Raw genomic sequence first — 20,529 nt, forward strand, 5'->3', positions numbered from 1 at the left:
CCCTACGCCAGGGGTGTCCAAACATTTTTCACAGAGGGCCACATTTTGAAACTTACACGGAGCAGAGGGCCACAAACAACCCGACAATGAAGTGAACTATTCGAAATGTAGCATTTGACATTGTTTCGATGAGCCTCCACACCTTTAATAAAACTTGTAATATTAATATTCGGTTGGTTTAAGATAAAAAAAAAATATTGATTTTTTTTTTTATTTTACAATAAAAAGTACTACTTTTTGTTGTTTGGACCAACGTAGCAGGAAGCCGGAGGGCCAACAATAATGGTCTGAGGGCCGCATTTGGACCCCGGACCACAGTTTGGACACCCCTGCCCTATTCATTGCGCGTTTTGTGCATAATGGGAGCAGCAGCACTGAACAAGAGCCAAATACACAATAGATGTGATTTGAAAAATAATATCTGGTAACACATATTTTGTTAAATTATTGTTTAAGCCGTCCAAAAAGGTTCTCTGGAATATTGCTTGTTGACATCAACAGATTATCCCAATTTGTCTTCATGGACTGCCACTTGACATGTAAAACTATGATAAATATTTACCATATGTTCTGACCCGCCAAACTACGCAATAATTAGAAAAAACGGTCATTTGCACTTTAAAATTAAGTAGTACTGTGCGATTTCTTCTTTGTCTGTGTAACCCACATCGAGTAGTGCAAATACCCCCTCTGGCGTCCAATTTCAGCAAAGCACACACTGAAGCCGCCTGAAGCCGCCTGGAGCCGCCTGGAGCCGCCTGGAGCCGCCTGGAGCCGCATCAGCCTGAGCCGCAGTAATGATCTCGTCTCGTGGGCCGATCGCTCTCCGCGTGAGTCTCGGAGGGAGGAGAGTGATGCTGCTCTGTGCGCGTGGCTTTCTCTGCGGGAGCACTTACATTTACTGATTTGTGCCGCTATGCTTTGTGTCAAGTCTGAAATGGAATCTTGACAAAATGTTTCTGCATAATGAAATAATAATCACGTCTTACCAGGAGGCTGAGTCGATTTTAGGAAACAAAATGTTTTCCAAAGGCTTTTGTATGGGTGGGGGGAAGATACAGATACACTATTTATTCATGGACATGTTTTCACGTTATAGACTAGATTTCAACAAGACTTAAAATAGGTTTTCTATTTTAACAGTAATGAAAGTAGCATTATTGACATTTCAGGTTTGCCAGCTGTTTGTCTCCCTAGGGGATGATGTTCCACAGATGGCATTCATCTGTCTTTACGAAGCAGTTGTTACCAGGTGAAGTTACAGGTCAGATCTGTGAAGAAGAGACCCTGCTCACAGTGGGAATGCATGTCACGCTGCAGTAAATGACATCCTAAGTAATCGTAATCTGCAGTGAAGGCACAGTAGACAAACGTCAACAGTTATGTTTTAATGGTTTCATTCATTATCAAATCTTTCACACTCAAACAATATTTGAAATGTTTTATTTTATAGAATTTAGGACAACCAACTCTCAAATAAAAAAAGGAAAACCAACAGCAACATTTTTTTCTCTTAAAAAAATATCAGCCTTTCCCCTTAGTTCACAAACCGTTTTGATACATGAGACAAACAGAAAAGTGATCCGAAGGCCATAAACATTTGTTGGCAAATATAAATATAGTGGTCTGACAGGGTCAAAGATCACGCAGAGTGTACGTACAGTTATGTGACAGTAGGACACTCGGCACTGCCTGTATCAATTGTTATTAATGTAGAAAATGATGAACCTACTTTAGGGTTTTTGACAAGGAAATATATACATTCATTTAAGTCTCTGGAGAATCACCAAAACGCCCCTTCACTTGAGCTGATTGTCTATTCAGGAGCATAGTTGTGAGAGTATGAGTAGTCCGAGTAGTAATTCTGTCCTCTGCCTCGTCCTCCCTGAAAGCCCCAGTAAGAGCCTGGTCCTCCACCGCCTCGCATGGGCCGGGGCCAATGTCCCCCAGGAGCAGGACCCCTCCCCCGGAAACCCCCCACTGCCCCTGGGTTCATAGCACCTCGTATAGGCCCATGGTCCATGGGTCCACGTGTGGGCACAAACCCACTGTAGCCAGCCCCTGAGTGTAAAGGAGGCGGCGGCATTCTAGGCCTGTGTATAGAACTCCCCCTGGTGTCCGCTGCAGGAACACCCACAGCTGGACCAGGAGTGTCAGAGTTCAATGGAGTCCTGTCCCCTTGACAACTGAGATTGCTGCCTCCCATCAGTTCAGTACTGGTGTCCACACAGAGAGGCGCCCCCCACATGCCCTCTCCAGGCCCCAGTGTTCTGTCCAACGTCACAGGGACATTAGAAGTGATGCCTGCCGTGTAAGCTGCTTGAGCTGTGTTCACACATTCTGAAAAGGGCCGTGGAGCCGTGAGGGGAGAACCCTCTGCAGTTTCTGCCCCTGTGCTGTCGGACCTGTACGTGTGGCCCAACATCATGAGATGAGGCGGAGGTGGCGGTTTAACTTCAAGGGGTAACGATGCCAGATTGGCAAGAGTTTCGGCAGGGACAGGTGCAGGAGTATTGGGCGCTGCGCCCGTGGTTGAGACCAGGGGCCGGTAGTCAGCCTCCTGTGTGCTGCTGGAGGGAGAGGCGGGGTATGCCGGGGAGGCGTTGTAGCTGGAGGTGCCAGTGTAGGATGACCAGGGCGCAGAAGGGCAAAGGAAGCTCTGATGAGGGTTGACGGGGAATCCTCCAGGGGACAAACTGTCAAAGTCTGCTGGTCCAAGCTGGTTTACCGCTTTGAACTGGGAGATGACACTTTTGAGGGCGCTGTAGTCGGACAGAGAGGGAGGTTTGCAAGGGTTGGCCAGTTGATCTGGGAGAGGAGGGCGAAACGCCTCTTTGTCGGGAAGTGGGGGCTGCACAAGCATATCTCCCTCTTGGTTTTGTTCTTCTGAGATCCCAGGTGCTTCACCATCGTCCTCGGAGTCGATGGACATGTCTTCCTCCACACACTCATCGTTCACTACTGTAAGAGAGAAAGAACCATTTACAAATATCAGCCAAAAACATATGAAATGGTTTGTATGGAACAAGAACATAATGAAGTGTCTACATCTGGAGCAGTCAAACAAAGCAACCAGGCCAAAAAAAAATGTCTACAGTCTATTCAAATGTTCACCATATTTGTGACATTGATGCTTACATTAAACTTAATGACAACTGAGCCAAAGCATGAATTTCATTGTTATATTTCATTGAATTGTTTTATGCACTGCTCTGTCATCAGAACTCACCAGTCGAGGGAGGCGTGGGAAGCTCATTATGATTGATGGAACCAATCAGACTGTGGAAACTGTTCATGACGTCATCAATGCTCGCGATGACTATCCCATTCCTGGAGTACTGGAGAAACATCTCAAACGGACGCTCCGTGAGGAAAATGAGGTGGCGTTGCTGTGTGTGCTGGGCCTGTAGTTTTATGAGACAGTCGAGATCGGGCGCCTGCCGTGACACCGTGTCGCACTCGTGATAAGGCAAGAACTCCACCAAGTGCTTCTTCTGATACATGTTCAGGAGATTCAACAGGCCCATCGCGTTCGCATTGAGTCTGGGAGAGAAAAAAAAAAGAATATTAATAAAACATAGTAGTCTCCATATTGCCTTATCCAATTACGGTATAGACAAGACTTCATTACTACTAATTATTCCAGACATTGCACGTTTTTGTGAGAGAGATTGTCTCTTTCTAACACGCATTCTTCACTTTGCCTCAATAAGTCGGTGTAATCCCTCATTCGTCCAGGCGTGTTCCATAGTAGAAAAAGCTTCAGTTGTAGTCATCTGGACTCAGTTAGAAAAAGTAGACGTTTCGACTCTCATCCAAGAGTCGTTGTCAATAACAGAATTTAGGTCGAGAACTCCGATATTAATACTGTTCTGTGGTAAGACCCGCCCATTGGGAGGAGCCTTCCTGAAGTAGAAAGAGTTGTTGGTTTCAACAGAAATACAAGGGGGGAGTTTCTGTTGAAACCAACAACTCTTTCTACTTCAGGAAGGCTCCTCCCAATGGGCGGGTCTTACCACAGAACAGTATTAATATCGGAGTTCTCGACCTAAATTCTGTTATTGACAATGACTCTTGGATGAGAGTCGAAACGTCTACTTTTTCAAACTGAGTCCAGATGACTACAACTGAAGCTTTTTCTATTTGCCTCAATAACTAACCTGCCCAGTTCCTTCAGTTTCTTCTGTGACTTGCAATGCACCTTCCACTGCCAGGGGTGCTCCGGGGTGCTCTGCTCCTCTAAGAATTTAAGTATCCCCTGCAAACGATCTGGACAGAAAAATGAGTCATTAGTTAATCCGCTGACAGCTGCAGCCAAAACTTTCCGTGGAGAATGTAAAATGTTACCCTGGGTGATGGAGTCGGGGTTGAGGACAAACTCATCGGACACCATGAAGCCGCCGGACACAAAGAGCTCATTGTACGTGTGGTTTTTGACGTCGTCCAGAGAATCGACTCCAGCAAAACTCACCAAAGGCAGCTTCTTTAAGGACACTAATGCTGGGATCTGCAAAAATAAGGACAAATATTTTATTTGAGCTTGAACGGGGATTTGCAGGTTGAACAATCTGTTTTTTTTTTTAAGATTGTTGATTCAAAGAACAAATCTCTTGAGTAATTGTTATTCACAGGTGGCACAGGCAGTTGAATTAATGAATGAATGATTTGCCAAAAATTGTTCATATTTCTGTTCACAAACAGAATTTTGATGATGACTCATCTCCAGCTCTTTTGGACATCAGTTCGTTTAGTTGGAGCACGGCCAATCCGCAAGGCCCTGACTACAATGAGCAAACACCGTCAGGTAAATGTGACGAGTAAAAAAAATACTTTAGTTCCTGCTCTCATTACAACTAAACTTTAGGCCGGGCAACTAACGATTACTCTATATAGTCGACTAGTCTGTGATCATTATTTTGATTAGTCAACTCATCAAATAATATGATTATATATTCAAGTTTTAAATGAATCAACCAAATAAAAGTTTGTCACAAAGGCTTTGAATATTTACAAATACTCACAAACAAATACTGTATTAATGAAAATCTGAAATATTTTATAATTTTTTGACTTAATACCAATACTAAAATACAATCTAAATATTTTTATGAATATCGACTAGTCACGATTAGTTGATTAATTGTTGCAGCTATAAACTAAACTGTGCAGCAAATATTTACCAAGTCAATCTGTAATAACCATGATGCTTATTTAGCCAATGACTGAACGTGGGGACTTTTCAGTTTAATGTCTTCCTCAAGATGAGAGTCCGGCCTCTACTCCAAATTCAAACTAAAACCAGTTCTGTTTAGCTGTGCATGGGACTAAAAGCAATCTGAATCCCTTTGTGTACAAATTGTGCCCTACAAATAAACATGCCTTAAAATGTATATTAGTAATGCATTGGTCTTGCTATGTATTCACTCAGTCACACTCAGACAATCATAAATCATACATTTTAAGGGTTTATGTTACTGCTTTTAAATGATTTTGAGGCTCCCAGTGGTAATCTAAAATTCAAAGCGTGTGATCTTACCTTATGCACGTGGGCAGCGATGTGTTCATTCTGAATGATGATCAGGAGCTTATCTAAACTGCCACTGTTCTCCAGGAACGTCTGAGGGCTGCTCTCACTGTTGCCCAGACTGATCAAGTACTCCTTTGTGACAGACAGAAGAGACGTGCTTGTTAGGGCCGGACACACCAGTTACTCCAGCACAGACAGAGCCACGCACCAGTGACAGAAACACTGTATTTTAATCATTGCCTTGAACAACAGTCAACTTTGTACCATTTGTGAAGTCAAACTATTTGGTTAAAAACTGGGAACGGAATCAAGTTAAAATTATTTATTTAGTGTTTTATGAAAACTGGAGAGAAAAAATATATTCTATCAAAAAATCTTATGTTGTGGAATGCCTACTTAATTATTTTAGTAGAAATTGAATAACTTTTTTCAAAATATTTAATTCTAATTAGGGAGGCACAGAAAGAGCTTTAGTTCTTGAATATAGACTGAAAATAGCCTCTCAGCAAAAATAACATAACTAAAGTGATCCAAATTTGATATATAGCTAAGTGACATAAGAACAGGCTGAAACAAACAAGTGTTTGAGATGTTCTGTGGGTCAATAAGGGTCAGTTACAGAAATGCAACGATACAGTTTCAAGACTATTCAATACACATTGATACACGGGTCACAATATTTATAAAATATTAAAAGTTTTAGATCTCAGAAGTATTAAAGTCTCGAAGACTTTCCTCTATCATTTTTAATGGTAATTATCAATAAAACATAGTATTTTATTCTATTAAACCATCTCTTTGTTTGAATATATATTTCTTACACATCTGTTATTGTACTTTTTTACAGCTACTTTTTTCCCACGCTTTGAACCCTGCAGTCAATACAACGGTGCATCTAATTTATAGATTTGACTGGCTAAATTCCACCGGAGAGCTATCAAGCTGGAAGCACAAGCGTTTGACACACAGTACAAGATGTCAGGGGACTTTAAGCTTCAAAATGCTGTGTATTTTTATTACAATCAAACTCATATTGACAGAGAAATTAGTCTAATGAGGAAGTGAATCTATACATGGCAGAACACAAAGACAAACACGGAGCGCGGACATGCGATATACGCCGGTCTGCAGTTTAGAACCTGCTGCAGAGAAATGAGACTCTTGGTCAGACCTGACACACAAGTCAAAAGACAACATGTGCATCACTGTCATAGACCATATTTCTGTGTAAATATATCATGTTACAATGTAATACTCGCCAAGCACAAGCTCAGGACCAAATGTGAAGACAAGGACAAATCAGCTCATACAGAGTAATAAAGGATAGAGGGGACCGTAGGACAGCTCAGATGTGTTTTCTGCTAGTTAAACCTCAAACTGCAGTGCGTTTTATTATAATCCAACTCATATTCTCTGAGTGCAGGTGCACCGCGAGAACCCCGGTTCACTACCACCTTTATTTATGTGTAAAGATCTCATGTTACAACGTAGGCACCAGCGGTTTATCGACAAGTAGGGGCCCGTATGTGTACTAGTTCTATTTTCTTTGTAAATTTTGTGTGCGCTGCTTTTATTCAGGAGAGCTATATTGCCCAAAACGTACGGTACTCAACCCAAAATATTTTACTGGATCAGCGCCGATATGCAATCCCACACAACTCATTCACCCTACCTTGATCTCTTTGCAGATAGTGCTTTCCTCAGTCTCGTCTCCGGAGTAGATGAAAAACTTGACAGTATTCTTGGTGACATCTTTAAAGATCTCCACCAGACTGCTGAACACTTCGGGTTTGAGCTGTCCGATGAGGCTCCCGGCCAGAAGCCCCGGGCCACGGCCTGAGGAAGCGTCCTGGTTATCAAGGCAGGCGCTCGGAGAGTCGGGAGTAGCATGAGTAGGAGAGTACATCATCACCCGCTCCCCTTTATGGCCTTCAGATTTGACCTTAGTGGATGGCTTATCATTGACTGGGGCTAGTTTGGCAGCAGTGGCGGTGGATGTTGTACTGGAAGAGGGCTCTGCTGCAGCTGACGACTGGTTTGTTGTCGCGGAGGGGACAGTGAGATCAGATGTAGAGACGGGGGGAACTGAAGGAGAATCCTCTGAGGGAGCAGGGATTAGCTTGCTTATCCTCTCGCTCAGTATTTTGACATGGCTCTCGACAGATACGGCGCCGGTGTAGGGAACGACAAACTCTGAGAAGCTACTGTTGGGCTGCCAGCAGTGTCTCCTGGGTAACCGCGGCGGAAGCTTTGAGGTATAGGAAATGTGGTGACTTTGCATAAGGCTTTTGATGTCCGACGTCATGCTATACACTTCCTGGTTTAGAATAGTGTCCAGGCTGATGGAAGGCCTCGCCGCGGGGAGTTCCTCCACTACAGCTAATACTGGCGGTGGAGCGGGGGTCTTTTTCACTAACGTCACTGGGGGCACCTTTGCCTTCGGGTAACTATTCTCCGGCTCCACCTCAGTCTTCACTTCTTGCTTTATGTCGGGCTTAAATTCGGGCTTAAGCTCAGGTTTGATATCCGCTTTTAACTCGGACTTCAATTTCTCCGGTAGCTTTGAGGACAGCTGCTCTTTGTCTGCGAAGGAAGCAAAAAAGGACACGTGAAAAGATTTGAACCAAATTAAGAATATGTCGAGCGAACATGAACAGAGAATAGGTGGTGCTTCGCTCAAATAAAGTACCTTCAGAATTGGACGCTGCCCAGTGGAGGTCGTTGGACGTGTGAGCTTTCTCCAATGGCGACCCTGCACTGAAGGGACTTCCAGGGCTGCAATCCATGTCCTCCTAAACAAAGAACATGGTCCCGCACGCTGGTTAAAGCAACTGTGGCTAAAACCATTTGACAATAATAAGTAATGATAATTAATAATAATAAAGCATCTACCTCCACGTAATTTGTCTGTGCTGCCAGTTCGTTTGGCTTCCTTTGGTCATTATTGGGGGTGACGGAGTCGGTCCTTTCAGATCCTGCATCATCCGGCTTTGGTTTTGAACCCTGAGCGACGGCTTTGTTGAGTGTGGCCAGCAGAATCTTGAGCAGGCCTTGGGTCTCTGTGATGGCCGACCCCTGCTTGGTGTGCGTTTTGAGCTCAGAGTCATAACCGATACGCTCCATTACGGAGTACAGATTGTCCGCCGGCGCGACTTCCTGCGATCCTAACAGACACGATAAAATAGAGAACACATCATTGGGTTGGAGCTTGGAATGGACTGAAGATACATTAAGTCCGTTCGTTTGTGAAATTTGAAGGTTGAGAAGACAAACGGAAATTGTTTTGCACTAAAACTGGAAAATGAATGCATATACATTTAACAAAATGTCCATGTTTTGTTCAGATCAGTAAGTGTTTTTATTTTTGGTCACAGGCCATGTTTACAAGCATGAGATTTCTGGACCTTAAGATTATTTGAATGACATCCAAACTGCAAAATCTGATCAGAAGGACATGGTTAGAAGGAAATTAGATTACTCGCATGAGATTTGGCTGACATTTTGCTTCTCTTAGATCTCCAAAACCAGGTAATAATCTGATGTTCACTGTGCATTAGGGATGTCAGAACTTCTTTGCAGGACCTGTACGTCTCCAGGACTCTGGTACGAACAGGTTGGATCACAGCCGACCCTTCTCACCCTGGACAACGACTATTCGAACACCGGCAATTTGAACTATACGGTAATTTAATAAACAACCACTCACGATACTGTTCACTTCTGCACTACTCTTATAAATTTAACTGTAAAATTGTGTACATACCAAGTATATTTTTTATCTTATAATGTTAAATCTTATAATGTTAAATGCTTTCTTTAATGCATGCCTTATTTGATTTGATACATTTTGCTTCATTATTGTTCATTGTTGTATGTTGCACTGAATCACCAAATCAAGTTCCTAGCCTGTGAATTTTGTTCACTGACGATGGCAATAAAACTTTTGTGATTCTGATTTTGAAAGATTTCACTGTTGTTTGAGATCAGTCATTGTGAATTAACATTAAACCGTGATGTTTTGTCTCACAATAATCTTAAGACTAAAATCTATTATCGTGGCATACCTAGTGTGCATCCAAGTGAAGATCTTTAAGGGCTTTCTTATTGCAATGTTTTAAGTCTCACTGGTCCACACAGTTAACCATTTGCCCGTGGACTTTGCCTCACCTTGGCTGGGCTCTCCGTTGCTCAGTGAATCTTTGCGTTGGTGTTTGTTTGTTGCTCCTGGCTCATCTCCTTCATGTTTTCTCTTTAAACTATTAACGTCACAACTCACATCCTCCTCCTCTTCCTCATCATCATCGTCATCCTCCTCCCCTGGCTCCTTTACGCGAGTTTTCTTATGAAGCTGAATGAGCTTGAGTAACTTCCTCATTTTCTCCTCATCATACTCGGTCTGGGTCATGGGCGGTTTTGGACCTGGAGACGGCTCAGCTTGCATCTTCGGCTGAACCTGTGCGCCGTTCGAATGCGCAACCCCCGGCTTCTTTTTGTCAGGCCGCTTGTCCGGTGGCGCTCTTTCCGGCTGCACTTTGACAGGGGGTTTCTCGACGCGATCCGAACCCCGATCGGACCCGCCCCAGTCAGACACGGGACTGTAGTCGGGCACCGGTGCGGCCTCAACAACAGGCACCGGGTTACGTATCCTCTCTATAATATCCTTGGCTTTGGTTAGAGGTAACATGTAATTATTAGAGTTGTGGACGTATGTTCGTAGCGCTGCGTCCATGTTGTACTTGGACCTGGTCGGTGTTAGCAGAGGGTTCAACCGGTCGTCCACGTTGCTTTTATAGTCTGGCAGAATGAAGGGGCGCACAGTTGCCGACTCCATGCGCGTCAGATAGTCCGTGGACTGACGCTCAACACCGGAGCTCATGTCCTTGCCTGGGTTGGGCCGAAGTTTGAACATAGAGTAGTGGATGCCTGGGATGAGGGGCTCGGCGGGGGACAGAATCGCCGAATGAGGCTCCATGGACAGTGGCTCGGGCTCGGACATCCGGGTCGCTAAATTCAAAACAAAAAGTGGGAGCGTTAATAGCTGTTAAATGCCCAAACATAAACACATCAAAAGTTATTGTGGTGAGCAATGAAATTTACATTTTACAGTGGATTGTTTTTACTTACTACATTTGAGAGCAACTATCATTACCTTTCTACTCTATATTTTTTAGTTGGACTGAAAAGCAAAGTACATTTCAGTAGCTTTTGTTGATCAAAAATAAGCACAATTCTTTATCAAGATAGTCCATCTAACGCTCACAGTAAAATCTGTGTGAACTACTTTACACTTAAAAAGTAGTAGTAGTAGTAGTAGTAGTAGTAGTAGTAGTAGTAGTAGTAGTAGTAGTAGTAGTAGTTTTACTTTATACATTTTCTTGAGTATTTGTTTGCTCCTGCATCTGTTCTTTTAAATAAAGTGACAAACGAGTGCTTGTTCCACCACTGGTAATAAAGAAGTTATAATGATGAGTGTTTTGCCCAAGGACACAACAGCAGTTTGTAATACACTCAGCACAAACATGAGTGAACCTTTTATGTGGAAATCACAAATCACACTTACAATATTTAGCAACTATTCTTGGTTCCTGAAAGATGAATAATGCTTGCAGGTTTCTCTCAACCTTCCCCCAGCGCTCTACAAAACAAACAAAGATGTTAAGCCTTGCGTTTTACTAGAGGCAGAAAACAGCACAAGGGTGATGTCGGAGCACAGAACAGAGACGGTGTAACGGCACCTTTGGAATCGTGCATCTGAGCAGAGGACAGGAGGAAGAGAAAACCCCGATCAAACAACGACTTCACTAGCACCTGAAGAAGAAGAAAGCCACAGCTGTCAGATTCAACCCAAAGAGGCGACATGTGCGTAAATCTACTGTATGTGCCGTTAAAATAAACATATCTGCTTATATTATAATAAACTGGGGATTTACTGGATGAAGGAAACTCACCAGTCTGTCCCTCTCCAGTTTGTTGACCAGAGCTGCCAGGTTGCCTCTGCCGGGTTTGCCTTTTCCTTCAACGATGTCAAACAAGCTGCACCACAGCCCACACCTCATCACTGTAAAAAGTCAGTTACATTTTCAGGAACAGCACAGTAGGACCTTGATACAGGTCAAGATATTCTCACGTTCACAAATCACGTACCAATTAATAGTATAAAATTGTAACATGAAATTTAGTAAGAGAAAAATTGCATAAGAAAAAAAGAAACGGCAAAAACTTTTAACTACAGCCAGCTGTTAAAAGTGGTTATGTTCATGTGCACACTAAAAATCTGATTATTATCCAATTTCTGGAGTTATCAGACTATTAAAATGTCATGTGAGTATTTGTGTGAGTTCTGATTGTTCATAGTTGATCAGGTTTGACATGAAAAAAAATACCTTTTAGTGAAAATGAATGAAAGAAGTATTTCAAATTCATTGTACTTCTAATACAAGTGACTCTAAAAATCCCTTGATTAATTGACACGTCACCTGGTGTTGTTTATGATCAGATTTCAGATTTTTTGTAAACACACACCAAAAATCTGATCTAAATCTTGGCTTGTCCGATTGCTCTCGTTGTGTTTTTTCCTGGCTATGTAGCGGTAAATGTACTCAGTGACATCTCTGAGCAGAGCTGTGTGTAGGAGTGACTGTGTGGTCTAGACTGACCTTCCCGTGATGCAAGGTAGGTCTCTGAAGAAAACAGTATTGAAGGAATCTTCCTCTTAACCTGCTCCAGCTGCATGCCCTGATTCAGTTCTAGCTTTTCAGATCTACAAAAAAGAGGTGTCAATCAGTGTCAATGTAAGACAAACTTCATAAAATGATTTTCCAGAAAGATCTACGCACAGTTTAAAGGGAAGGTAAGGCCGTGAGGACCGTAAACAAACAGGGAACAATTCTTCCCCCTTGATTACTAGTGGCCCACTCCAAACAGTGTAGCAGCTCTTCCCTAAATTATAAATGAAATAGAAATATGTGAATAGCAATGTAATATAGCATTCACTACATATCAATTAAAATGTTTAGTACCTCTACTTCCTTCTGGTAAAATGGTGTTAAACCTGTAAAACATCCATAGCATAGTGTCATGCAAATATGATGAAGAAATAACACTCTAATTCCTTCTCCATTCTGTACCTGTGTGCAGACATAGGAGTCGTTGCTCCCTCTTTGCCTTTGTACAAAAAGGAAACCACAGCGTAGGGGCACACATGCCGGGGTCTTGCTTTAATTTCCTCGAAAGCAAACTCAAAAAAATATTGCTGTAAAATGAACATAAAATAAATATTTAAAAGGGCCAAAGCGTCACAGTGGTTTATTATCAAAATAGCTCAGGGGCATTCTTTACCTGTGTGTGCTCAAAGGCTCTGTATGACAGCAGCGACGTAACTCTATTGGCACGTTTGGACAGATGACAGTCGAACTTAGGAGTTGGTTCAATGGCGTTTTTAGGCATATTCTCGTGAATGTGCTTTATTCGACCCTGAAAAATATAGAGTGTCAGACTATTTTCTTTTAAATCCAGGCACATCTAAATAGAATAATATATTATACACAACTTACCCTCATGACTTTGAAAACTATCATATCCCCAAATGATCCGGCCTCAAACGGATTAATTTGTAATAAATCTGAATACTTAGAAAGGTAAACACCTGAAAAGACACAAAAAATGAGCCAATCAAAAAATGATTAAACCACATCAACTATACGGGATTTTTACATACACACAAGTTCAAAAAGAGAAACAAAAATGAAAATGCCAACCACATTCAACACACCATCTTTATTCAACAAAAAACAACTTACCGGATGAAGGATTGCCAAGAGTAGTAATCCTTGAGTGACCAACAGACAAACCCTTTTCACAGATCCACTGTAGCTAGAGGGGATAAATAACAAATGGTTGAAAATGTGAAAAGAAAAAAGCTGTTCTTTTAAATGTTAATGGCAAACTAACTTTAGATTTTTCAGGAAACAGAAAGCAGTAGGACTCCACCAGTTCGGGTTCATTTCGACCCTCTTGCTTCATTTCTCTTCTCTTCTCAACAAACTAGAATACAGAAATATTTTGGTGAATACATTTCTCTTTCCCCTCCGGCAGGAGACTTTCCCCAGGCTTGAATGTGATATGAGCCTACCTCTTTCTCCAGCAGCTCGTTGTGGATGAGCCGGGCCTTGCAGTACGTGAAGGTTCCCCGTGATGCAGAGTCCAGGTAAAAGGAGGAAATGGTCTTCACGAGGTCGTCAAACTCTCTACTGTCTGGAGGTAGAAACTGGTACAGGCCTGGACACAAAGAGGCATTCATAGTTATCATGAATTGTATATATTGTTAATTAATTCTGCATTGCACATTGCTCTTAGCAGTGACAGATAAAAGTAAGCATAAATAGAATATGGCACAAGGAAACTAAAAGGAACGTTTGGAACAAGAGTTGGGACCAATATTAGTTTACTCATCAATTCAGATATTTTTACAAACTACCTCAAAGAAATAGGGACGCATATACCACCAAGAAAATCCCCTCACAAAGGAGTATGAAGTGCTACTTTCTACAGTGCAGACACAAACACACTGGTATTTACATGTGGTAGATCAAGACAATCCAAAGCATGCAAAAAGGTGACGCTAGGGCACACAACCATCTGAATACATTTGCCTTAATAAATGAGCCACTAATTTGAGTAGGACAACAACCATCCAGCCAAGACAAGGACAATATTGTGACTTACAATAAAAAACGACAATAATCAAAATAACAGTGGTACATTTTGTATGATTATCACCTCTATACCACCAAATTGAGGAAAAAAAGAAGCTATTTATACATGACGTTTTCTTCAGGATTATTGTTATTCTCACTTATAACAAAGTATTAATCAGATATAGTTGTTTATTCACAATATTATAAGTTTGTATTGTGTTCATGTATTTTGAACGCATTTGTATAGTCATTTGAATACATATCCATAACATTTGTAATCTGTCAGCAATTTTTGTTTAAATGATTGTGATGTCATAATGTTTATCGCAATTACTTTGGCAATGATAAACATGACAACAATTGAATACTGTCCCATGCTTGGCCCATGACTATCTTGAGAGTAAGTTATCATTTTACAAACGTTTATTGTCAACTGGGGCTTCCATAGCTTCCTTGACTCTCAGCTATGGGCTATTTATAATAACGGCTGATGGGTCTAATGCAGAACACAATGCAGCAGACATAAGAGCTTCAGGATAAGTCGTTACATTTGGTTGATGCATAAGTGGTCGCCTGGTGCAAACTTGTTATGGTGCATGGATTAGCTCGTGTCCTTCAATGGGGTCAAAGTGACAAGCGCAGGTTTTCAATTGTAGCACACGTGAGACAGACAACCATACGATCCTCAGTGTGTGTGATGTGCTCCCATGCACTTTAAGCACGTTTGAGCACACGTGTATTCAAAATGCATCCTTCAAGCAGTCTTCTCTTTAACTGTTGTCATGATGAAGTAACTCCTGAGACCACAACCTGGCCATCACCACCAACTTTGCACCAGCCCACGCTTCACAGCATTAACTGTAACAAGCTAATGCAGTGCTAACACACCGATGCCACGGAATAATCCAGGCTCGTGTCAACAAAAACAGTTAATAGTGCATTATCAGAAACGCTTGCTAGCTAACACAGGCTAGCAACATGCTGTAGAATTATGAAAGCCAACGATAGCCACTGTGCAAAATAGCTCGAGGAGGCCACCTTTCCGCTCTCGTATCTTCCTCGGGATTTGGAAATTTTTCCGTGGCAGCTCGTCGTTCGGTCTCTGGCCCGGTAAAGGAGACCCGCTGAAGCTCCGGGAGTCCGTGTGAGCGCTCTTCCTTCGTTCTGGAGCTTCATGTTCGGGCATTACACGGTCCCCACATCCAGGCTGATCGCCATTTTGGTTGGCCGTGGCCGAGGTGGCGGTAGAATTCATCTGCGTTCCGCCGCGGTCCGCACCGGGTCCGTCCGTCGCGGTGCAGTCCGTGTCTCTGTTGCCCGGTGCTTTTGGGTTCAGGGCCATTTTGGGGGCAGCATGCACGCACAAACGGGACAGTATACAGTCTCACAGTCGGGGCGCCGCTTCGCACACACTCTCCTCCTCACCCTGCCTCCGCCATTGTGAAAATGACGTGCGCGTTCTTCTCCACCGCCGCAAAACGCTGCCGTCACTGTTTACATGTGGGAGAATCCGCGCCCCCACACGGACAGCACGGGTACTACATCAATAATGCCATTTTTACTCCCGTGGTGTCCCGAGCGTCTTTTCAGTGCAACATGGGCGGGCGGGCAAGAATGTACGTAAAAACAGAAGCAATCAAAGCACTAATGTCACGACCAATATGATATATTCTCATTTTTAAGTACATTTTGGCAAAACAGAAAAAAAGTTTGGGCTATACACATATTATTTATTGAATCTAACTTGTTGTTAGACAAGGTCGTTTCCAAAGTGCTGCTCATGATAGCAATATAAAACAAACATTTAGCATTAAAAGCCAAATAAAATTACACATTTGAATTTAAAAACAAAATGGTACTGGGCCTAATAAAATCTGTCAGAATAATAACAAATACAGGGAAAATTGGAGTATTAGATTCAATCAAATAAATTAAATCAGTATGACAAACAAAATGCTAAAAAATAAAAATCTAATAAATAAAGAACAACTGGACCACATAAGACATTTGGTTGGTAAAAGTGGGTTTTTAAGTGGGGAATTAATGAGAAACACAATAATAATACTCTTTCTGACAAAACGTATTTATTGTATAGTCCAACGTGCATATATTTATGAGGCTCCCATTATTCCCCTGTTGTAGACATCATACTCCTTGTAACGCAGGTAGTCTTTCAGCCTTGGAGGGAGTGGAAGGAAATTTATAAAATATGGAGCCCTCAAGCGAAGTTGACAAAGATGTTGTCGTATATTTAAGCGGCACAGATGTTTCAGACATCTCACGTTTCCTAGGAGGAAAAAAAAACATGTCAAAGGCAACATTTCTGACATGGGCTGTGAAATTGAATGGTGAAATTACTTGTAATGTCACAAATCTCTGGCCATTGCTTTTGCTCTTGTAAGGTCTCTTTGAGCTTGGTGCAAAAAGACACATTGTCCGTGTAGTCAAGCATAATGCGCACAACCTGACCAGACAGGTGCCTTAACCAGGATACAGTTATTACTTCACAGAACTGTAAAGACAATTTGATGTAATAAAGGTTAATACCTAAAACAGATGACTTTTACTCATTTACATTTTGTTGTGATACTCACCACCATGTCTTTTATAACAGCAGAGGCCCATGGTGCGTAATCATGGGACCCGTCACCATAGGGACAGTCAAAGCAGCGTTTAACATCATAACCATGGTTCAGAATCACCCTCAACATAACCTCATCTTTTAAAGCGTACTGAAGAGCTGAGGGGAAGTGTGTTGTGTTTACCCTTGAGTAGTAGTTAACATTAGCCCCAAACTTTAACAAAATGTTGATCAGTTCATAGTTGCCCTGTCGGAGAGCCACCTGTAGGCAATTGACCGTATCCTGGTTTACCATCGCTCCGGCCTCCAGCAACAGACGACTGCACTGGAGGTCACTGTTGGACACGGCAAAGAAGAGCGCAGACCTCCTTTCATCGTCATAGTTGCGGCGGACTCGTGGGTGGAGCATGAAGTTTGGATCATAGCCAGCTTTGAGCAGCAGGTCTACACAGTGAGCATGGCCTCCAGCAGCTGCAGAGTGGAGAGGACTCATGCCACTGTCCTTTACTGCATACAGGTCCGTCACTGGGATCAGCTTTTCCAGAGCTCTGTCAAAGAAATGCACTAAACTCTTACTCATCAAGTGCTATATTGGACATTGGCCATGCGCTGAGGAAGTAATATAGGAACACTAAATAAGGCACAATAAACGTTTAGCCATGCAATAGAAAATAAATAGACAATTTCAGTTTCTTTCAGTCTGTACCAGGTCGTAAAACAATAAACCAAGATTAAATTAAGACAAAACCAGGTTTCAAACTGAAAAAAACATGGGTTATTATGTAAACTCAAAACCTCTGTATTTTGAAACATTTAACTAACTACGTACAGGACGTGCCCATGGTAGGCCACACGATGAATGGGCAGGTGTCCGCTGTAGAGAGGTAGGTTAGGATCTGCTCCATGGTCCAACAACAACGACATAATGTCAGGGTTTCCTGAGGCAGCAGCATCAAACAAAATGGTGCCTGACTCCGATTCACATTTTACATTAGCTCCTAAAAAAACAAATGTGTAACTGGTGTGAGTGTGGTCATATTTATCCCGATGTAACCAAACAAATCATGTACTTAAAATACAAAGTGCGTTTGTTTTATCTTGAGATATGAGGTTGAGTTTTCCATACCTTTCTGTAGTAGGACTTCTATCACATTAAGATGCCCGTTTTGAGCAGCCAGGGCAAGAGGAGTTTTCTGTTTGATGTCACGTGCATTTGGATTAGCCCCGGACTCCAGGAGCAGATAAACAAAGTTCTCCAGGCCTAGAAATGCAGACTCATGAAGCGCTGTTCGGTCCAAGAGCCCAGTCTGATCAACGTTGGCATTGTAACGCAGCAGCAGAGTGGCTAGGTCATACTGGTCATTCAAAAGAGCTGGGAAAATTAGAACAAAATTAAGTTGAATGAACTAAACACCTTGCATTCACAATATTAAAGAAATACATGTGTGTTGTATTAATTCAAACTGAAAATAGGTTACGCACACATCACGTCATAACATTAATGCTTTTAGATGAAACGCAACATTTATGGTTAATATGTATGTACTAACTCGGCAAACAGAAAGCTGCAAAGTTTAACATCTTGTCTTGATAGAAACAAATCAACTATTGTAACTATAATATAACTGTTGATCCAATTCTTCACAATGAATTATATGGTTCAACATTTATATATTTTCTGTTAGGTTGCCTTCCATTTGGAAATAGGAATTCTTATCTACAGCCCTTGTGGTGTTCTCTGTTTTTGATGGTAAAAAGAGGAAGAAAATGACTGCTGTGATGACAAGCCTCATGATATACACAAAGATTGACATTGAGTATTTATTGTGGAGCCCTATACAAAACATACCAGCGACTAATGGAGAGTCCTGCTCATCATTCTGGGTGTCTGGGTTACTGCCATTCTGTAGGAGGAATGTAGCATTCTCTCGGAGCCCATGGACAATTGCCAAAAACAGTGGCGTCTCACCCTGCAGGGTTCGACACTGTGCGGCACCAGGAGGCGATGCTAACACACAGGGATAAACATCCATGATATAAGAACTATGATTGCCCTCTAGCTTATTACTTTATTGCGATAATAAGTATTAATGTCCATAGAAATTTGTAGCCCACCAACTACTGTACCTACTGTATAAAACAACATAAGAACAATTAAAAACAAGTAACACAATTACCTGAAAAGATAATCTCAAGGATGCGTTTGTTGTCCTGAATTGCTGCTTCGTGCATTGGAATCCATCCACGCTCATCCACTTTACAGAGCGTCTCAGGTTGTATGGTCAGTTCTATCAAAGCATCCTCATCACCTAGAGGTCTCAAACACATGATTCGTTTAGTTGCCTTTTGTGTTGGTCTCAGTAAGGCCATGACCTCAGCTCACCCTCCTTGATTGCTTTATAAATCTCATGTGGATCTTCACTCACTTTCAGATCGCTGTTGATCAGAGGTGGATAGAAACAAGTTATTTTTTAAAAACATCCATTGCCTTATCATTGCAACACAACATATTTTCCTTCTTTTTGAGTATTTTTTATTTATTTATTTAACTGTAAATCTGAAAAAAGTGATTAGATGAATATTTAATTTCCTTTTCTTTGGTTTGTAAGACTTTTTTTTTTTTTTTTTACAAAATACCCTTGCAGTTGATTGTATTCAACTTAATGCAAAGCAGATCACTGAATTCACAAAGCAGTTGCAAATTCACAGAATAATATACAGTATGTCGGTTAAGAAAAGGAGACTTTCACCTTGGATTAAGCCCTTTAAGTTTCCTGTATTGAATCAGGCTTTGTTCTATTATGTATTGGGTTGCCTCATCGTCATCGTCAAAGTTGTCATCTGATTGGTAAAAATCATCTTTTGTTTCAGTGTTCATCTGTGTTTATGTCCAGCACAGGCTCCAGGAGCTGTGAACAGAGGGAGACAAAAGGTAAACGAGACCGTAAAGCCTGGAGGCACAGAAAAGGACACACCGCTTGCATACTAACAACTGCACAACTGCAAATAACACAGTCAAGGCATTTTTAGAAATCTGATGTCTACACTTAGCTCAGCAAATTCCATCCTTGTTTACATGCAGCCATAAGACAAAAACATACAAGTAAAATATGCTATTTAACTGTGACCAACATAGAAGAAGGCCAACATGGAGGCAGAAAAGTCAGAAAACATATTTACCTTAATTCAATGGCTGCACCCAACTGGTAGTTTTCACAACCGTAACGTCTGCAGGCTCTCAGTTACCCACATACTGTTGCTATATTAGGTCGGCTAAAAATATGAGATCATGGGGCCATCATAGTCAACACCACACTCTGACCCACTATGGACTGAGGGTTTGCCTTACAGTGGCATCATTTCACTTAGATGTTGAGATAACGTAAACAGAGTAACCACAAACAGTAATGTTTTAGACATATGCAAACGTTGTATTTATTTCTATTTGCAATAACTTATATTCAGTAAGAAAAAAGGGGAAAAAGAAAATAAGTTTTGACAATAAAAATTAACAGGGAAGATATGTTGAGCGAAAAATCTGTTCCAACTATGAGCTCAAATCTTTTCAATAATTGTAATAAGGATACAACACTCCCCAGTGTCCATATAGAGTACTGTTGCTGCTACAGTATTGCAGTATATTGAAGAAACCAGGAGAACAAATAGTTTCTATTTGAAATTTCACCCTGATTTTCACCAGATGCCTCCTCCTGGAGCGTAAAGTG

General features: G+C 41.7%; 2 protein-coding genes across 3 annotated transcripts; both read right to left on the bottom strand.

Annotated features, from left to right (window-relative positions):
• Nucleotides 1-1,426: 1,426 nt before the first annotated feature.
• LOC140363274 (protein TASOR-like) lies at nucleotides 1,427-15,605 on the bottom strand. The gene is made up of 22 exons (XM_072449747.1): nucleotides 15,262-15,605; nucleotides 13,659-13,804; nucleotides 13,478-13,570; nucleotides 13,327-13,399; nucleotides 13,081-13,172; nucleotides 12,866-13,000; nucleotides 12,655-12,779; nucleotides 12,547-12,578; nucleotides 12,364-12,466; nucleotides 12,184-12,287; nucleotides 11,476-11,585; nucleotides 11,263-11,335; nucleotides 11,088-11,162; nucleotides 9,695-10,531; nucleotides 8,420-8,691; nucleotides 8,217-8,319; nucleotides 7,200-8,110; nucleotides 5,537-5,659; nucleotides 4,348-4,507; nucleotides 4,161-4,269; nucleotides 3,230-3,543; nucleotides 1,427-2,961 (listed from the first exon to the last, which is right to left on the bottom strand). Exons 1-22 carry the CDS (start codon nucleotides 15,563-15,565, stop codon nucleotides 1,817-1,819), a joined length of 5,439 nt encoding a protein of 1,812 aa, XP_072305848.1. The 5' UTR covers nucleotides 15,566-15,605; the 3' UTR covers nucleotides 1,427-1,816.
• Nucleotides 15,606-16,290: 685 nt separating this feature from the next.
• On the bottom strand, nucleotides 16,291-20,074 carry asb14b (ankyrin repeat and SOCS box containing 14b). Of its 2 annotated transcripts, XM_072449749.1 has the most exons (10): nucleotides 19,985-20,073; nucleotides 19,555-19,713; nucleotides 19,188-19,240; nucleotides 18,982-19,113; nucleotides 18,654-18,812; nucleotides 17,931-18,176; nucleotides 17,634-17,802; nucleotides 16,818-17,352; nucleotides 16,582-16,735; nucleotides 16,291-16,510 (listed from the first exon to the last, which is right to left on the bottom strand). In XM_072449749.1, exons 2-10 carry the CDS (start codon nucleotides 19,680-19,682, stop codon nucleotides 16,335-16,337), a joined length of 1,752 nt encoding a protein of 583 aa, XP_072305850.1. In that variant the 5' UTR covers nucleotides 19,683-19,713; nucleotides 19,985-20,073; the 3' UTR covers nucleotides 16,291-16,334. The 2 variants fall into 2 exon arrangements, with proteins under 2 accessions (XP_072305850.1, XP_072305851.1); XM_072449750.1 differs by lacking the exon at nucleotides 18,654-18,812 and having other exon boundaries at nucleotides 19,985-20,074.
• Between the last annotated feature and the right edge of the window lie 455 nt (nucleotides 20,075-20,529).

The sequence above is a fragment of the Eucyclogobius newberryi genome, unplaced genomic scaffold (assembly GCF_026437365.1).
Source record: "Eucyclogobius newberryi isolate DKJ021-1_F unplaced genomic scaffold, fEucNew1.0.hap1 SCAF_17, whole genome shotgun sequence".
Lineage (NCBI taxonomy): Eukaryota > Metazoa > Chordata > Actinopteri > Gobiiformes > Gobiidae > Eucyclogobius > Eucyclogobius newberryi.

Bases quoted from the DNA above. Each gene is read 5' to 3' on its own strand.
- asb14b (XM_072449749.1), bottom strand. From the start codon at position 19,682: ATGAACACTGAAACAAAAGATGATTTTTACCAATCAGATGACAACTTT. The intron at 19,241-19,554 runs GTGAAAGTCTCC...TCTGATCAACAG, and splicing joins CTTAAAGGGCTTAATCCAAG to CGATCTGAAAGTGAGTGAAG. The intron at 17,353-17,633 runs GTACGTAGTTAG...TTTCTTTGACAG, and splicing joins GCCTACCATGGGCACGTCCT to AGCTCTGGAAAAGCTGATCC.
- LOC140363274 (XM_072449747.1), bottom strand. From the start codon at position 15,565: ATGGCCCTGAACCCAAAAGCACCGGGCAACAGAGACACGGACTGCACC. The intron at 12,467-12,546 runs GTACTAAACATT...TTTATAATTTAG, and splicing joins TTTACCAGAAGGAAGTAGAG to GGAAGAGCTGCTACACTGTT. The intron at 3,544-4,160 runs GTTAGTTATTGA...TTTCTCTCCCAG, and splicing joins AAACTGAAGGAACTGGGCAG to ACTCAATGCGAACGCGATGG.